At 47.6% G+C, this 4,633-nt stretch overlaps 1 protein-coding gene across 1 annotated transcript in view; it reads right to left on the bottom strand.

Annotated features, from left to right (window-relative positions):
• The window catches only part of GPNMB (glycoprotein nmb), a 24,078-nt gene extending 20,102 nt beyond the window's left edge, over positions 1-3,976 (bottom strand). Inside the window, exon 1 of the mRNA XM_011361661.2 lies at positions 3,827-3,976. Within this exon, the coding sequence (XP_011359963.1) occupies positions 3,827-3,896 (70 nt within the window). The 5' untranslated portion in view covers positions 3,897-3,976. The remainder of the gene's footprint in view (positions 1-3,826) is intronic.
• Between the last annotated feature and the right edge of the window lie 657 nt (positions 3,977-4,633).

Here is a 4,633-nt window from a genome sequence, read left to right as displayed (position 1 = left end):
TGATGGAGGAAAGCTAGGCTTTTCAACAAATGGTTACTAAATGGTTTTCAACAAATGGCTACTAAAAAGCAAAAAACATAGGAGTGATATTCAGGCTAGACTAGGCTAGCCAAGAATTTTAGACTTGACACCAAAGACATGATCTATAAAAGAAAAAAAACGATTCATTAAACCTCACCAGAATGAAAAACTTTGCTCTGTAAAATACCACGCGAAGAAGATAAAAAGGCAAGTTACAAACTGGGAGAAAATATTTACCAGCTGTACTTCAGATAAAGAATATCTAAAATATATTTTTAAATGTTCAAAACTCTGTTGAAAAACAAACGGTCCAATTAAAAAATGCGTAAAAGACCTGAACAGACATTTCACTGAAGAGGATGTACAGATGGCAAAGGAACACATGAAAAGATGTTCAGCATCATTAACCAGTAGAAAAATGCTCATCAAAACCAGTGAAATATCACTATACACCTATCAGGGTGACCAAAATAAAAAAATAGTGACACATCAAATGTAGGTGAGGATGTGAAGGAACAATCCCTCACTCATTGCTGGTGGGAATGTAAAATGGTACAGCCACTTCGGAAAAGAGTGTGGCGGTTTCTTGTAAAACTAAACATATAATTACCATGCAAGCAAGCAGTTGCACTCTTGTGCATTTGTCCCACAGAAACGGAAACTCATGTTCACACAAAAACCTGTCCCTGATTGTTCCTGGCAGCTTTGTTCATAATAGCCCAACTGGAACAACCCAGATTTCCTTCGGCAGGTGAAGGCTTCAACAGCGGTACCTCCGTACTACGGAGTACTACTCGGTGATAAAAAAGAACAGACTGCTGACACATGCAATGTCCATCAAGCAGGTTGACTAAAAAAAGCCAATCTCCAAAGATTGCATCCTGTGGTGATTCCATGTATATAACATTCTTTATATAACATTCTGGAAGCGACAAAATTACAAAAATAGAGAATGAATTAGTGGTTGCCAGGGGCTGGAGGAGGGGTAGGGTGGGAAAGGGGTGCGGGTTTGGCTGTAAAAGGCATGAAGGATGCTTGCGGTGATGGAACTATTGTGTGCTTTGACTGTGTCAGTGCCAGACCCCTGGCTGTGACCTTGTACAATAGTTTCGTAAGATGTTACCATTGAGGGAAACCGGGCCAATGGTGCAGGGGGATCTCTGCCATATTTCTGAAAACTACATGTGACTCTATAACGCCCTCAAACTAACAAAGTTGAATTAATAAAGAAATACATCAAACACAATGGTAAGCAGACTTTAAAAGGAAAAAAAATGGGGGGGGGGTATGTGTTGGGGGAAGATGTGAAGGTAAACTGAGTCACTCCCAGCACTGCTGTGGTTTTCCCTCGGCAGGTTAGCCTCCCTGCTCTGGCCATCGGCAGAGAGGTGGGTGCCAGCTGCTCAACTCTCTGTCCACACCTCCCCTTCCTCCTTTCTATCGGGACCGTGAATCCCTGAGTGTTTGAGACACTTCTAAATCCCATCCATCCTTCCTTTTTCTGGCCAGAATCTCTAGTCTAGGGCAAGGTGAAACCAGGAAAGTCCAGGTTTTGTTTGCATTGCCTAATAGACTGGGACTCCTCTCAAACTGACAGCGTGATTCGACCTCAGGCTCATCTGTTTTACTGAGCAAAGACGAGCTAGTGGGAAGAAGGCTGCGATTAGGCTGTCCCTCCATCTCCCCGGACAGCACACTCTGGGGTAGTCTGTCTGAGAGGCTCATTGAGGTAAGACAATTGCTACCATGTATGCTCCCACTCCAAGCATTTTTGGTTAGCTGATCTCACAAGAATCCCATTTCTCGGTTTTGCAAAAGAAGAAATGAAAGCTCAATGAAGCTAAGTTTGCAGCCCTGTCTCACCGCAGGCAGAGAACCCAAGTCTGTCCGCTGCAGGAAGGACGGCAGCCTGCACGGAAGCCGCCTTCTTCCTCTTAGCCGCTGTGTGGCCTGGGGCGAGTTACTTGCCCTCTCTGGGGCCTGGTTCCTGGTCTGGGAAACGAGATCATCACAGTGCCAGCCTCCCCAGGTGGTCCCCAAGCCACGTGAGCCAAACACAGGCCAGCGCCGCTCCGCCCGGCACCCCGCCGCAGTCCTTGCGTCTGGACTCCCTTGTCAAAGCCACCAGGCCTTTTCTTGGGCCCAGTCTCAGGAGATGGCCGGGCAGGGTCTCCAGGGACCTGCAGTGCCCGAGCCTCCGGCCTCAGCTGCTTGCAGCAGAACTGGCAGCGCCTCTGGCCGCTCCCCTCCACTTCCCCGCAAATGCTGAGCGCCACCCCTTGCCACGCCCCTTGCCTCCCCCCGCGGGGGTGGGGAATAGGGGTGGGCCCGCGGCCCTTAGCACCCCCTTTACACACCCCACCCCCACCCGGGCCTCCCAGCTCCGCGAAGACCCGCCCTCACCCTGCGGGACTACCAGCGGTCCCGCCCAGATCGCGCTCTGCCAGGACACACTAATTATAGGCCAGTCCTCTCCCATGAGAACTAGGAGAGCAAGTGAAATGATGCGTGCACAGGCCCCTCCCGTCGTGCCTCCAAGACCCCTCTCTCCCAGAGCTGGGCGGAGCAGGTGAAAAACAACACCTGGGCTTCGGTTTCCTTACTGTTGAATACGGGAAAGACCATCAGTTCCACAAAGGTGTTGTAGGGGATTACTTGAGTGACGTTAAGGGAGGCAGCCAGCATAAAGGCTACACATGGTGGGCACGAGGTAGATGCTAGTCCCTGCTCAGCGCCTCCCTTCCCCAGTTGCCGGGCAGAATCAGGACCCCTGGACTTTTCATCCAGTGACTGTCACTAGTCTTTTGGAGTGAGGCGGAGTGGCCCTTCGGTGTGATGTACAATTCACTTCCTTTCTCACTGCACACTAACTCTTGTCTGGAAGGTGGGGCCGCTATCGCTGCCCACCCCCTGGACTGGACAAGTGGGCCACACACAGCCCAGTGGCTCAAAATTCTGTCTTTGTATGGACGTGGTTCTGTAAAGGTATAGGAACAGAAAAATACCTATCCCCTAGAGATGTTGGAGCTGTCCTAAAGCAAGCAGCACAGTGCACTCCTCGTGTTTGTGATGCTGCTGCTGTGAACAAACTATGGAAAAAAAATATTAAAAAAAAAAAGAAAAAGAAAAAATTCTGGCTTTGCATTTAATCACAAGAGGAGCTTTTTAAACAAGGATGCGCCCACTCTATCTCCAAAAATTCTGATTCTACTGATTTGGGCACCAGCATTGTTAAAAAGTCCCCAACCTCTAGTGCATAAGTAGAATGGAGACCCCCAGGGCTTCAGCTCTTCTCTCAGAAATCTCACTATAGCAGCAGCAAGTTCCTGCAGGTCTGGGAAGAAATATCAGTATTAGCAACAGCTTCTGGGTTGCGATTGTTAGCTTGTCTCCAGATTTGGGGCCCCATTTTATCTGAGTTCTCTACCCTATTGGACAGAAACCAGACAAACTTTGTGGGTAGCAATGCTTTGTTCTCAGGCCAGAAACTGCTCCCCTCACACCCCCACCCTCCCACTGTCTGGCAAGACAGAAGGTGGCAATTGCAATGGAAAAAAGCGCCATAAGAGAGATGCAGGCTGCAGTTATTACTTTCCAAGAGCCTGAAGCAAAGAGTGGAGCTGGAAGCATTTGGCTGTAGTTCGAACATTCCCAACAGTTTCCAGAAGAAGAAATGAGTGAGCAGGAAAGCTTCCTGAGGAGCGAGCGTCACAAAGTCCAGTTTCTAGCTCAGACGTTACTTTGGACAACACACCTCTTCAGCCAGGAGCCAGAGTGGGTTAAACACAGAAAGTGAGTTACTCACGTTTGGTGGCATCAAGTGGCAATCTTGTAGCCAAAAGCAGAAATCCCAGGAAAGAGTAGAGACATTCCATGCTGACTTCTCACAGACCCAGCGATCGAGGTTTAACTTGTAACTAACTCCTCTGGCCCCAACCACGAAGGACAGTAGTGCTCTTCTGGTCTCTGCTGCGCCTCCCTCCTTATTTTAATTAAATAGGGGCCTCGGGGCTGATCATGTGATGGTATTAAGCAGCACTGCCTGGTCTCTTGAGTTCAACTTCTTACAACTCATGTGCTTCTGACTCACTCTCTCTTAGCATCTGTTTATTCGCATTTCAGATGCACACTGTTTCAATGTTGTGATTCCACATTTCTAGTTAAATAAGTTTCCAGTTAACTTCCTTTCCCATGGACGCTATTTTAATATCCTTCACCAAATGAAATTTGTCTCCAACATCATCGATTACCAACTTGTTTCCGTTCCTTTATTGATTCGCTCACCCAGCCCATGTCGAAATGTCACAATTAGGCTTTTTCCCCTGTAATTTAGACAACCATCTCCTCCCAGTGCTAGCTAATGCTTGTATGTATCCTTTCCCCGAGAGGAGAAAAAGATGGGGGTGGTATCTCTTCAATTACTTGAAATTGTGGATTACATATGTGGATAATAACATATGTTGTTCCAGAAAGTGATTGAAACAGCTGCACAGGCCTCTAATAGTTGAGAAATTTACCCAAAAGCACATTTAGGATATCTGTGCAATCCTATGTAACTTTGGAAACAACGCGCATAATTTTTGGTAACTGCTCTCCAAGTGTTTATGAGTTG

The sequence above is a fragment of the Pteropus vampyrus genome, unplaced genomic scaffold (assembly GCF_000151845.1).
Source record: "Pteropus vampyrus isolate Shadow unplaced genomic scaffold, Pvam_2.0 Scaffold69, whole genome shotgun sequence".
In the NCBI taxonomy this organism is placed as follows: domain Eukaryota; kingdom Metazoa; phylum Chordata; class Mammalia; order Chiroptera; family Pteropodidae; genus Pteropus; species Pteropus vampyrus.
This window is presented reverse-complemented; position numbering and strand designations above follow the sequence as displayed.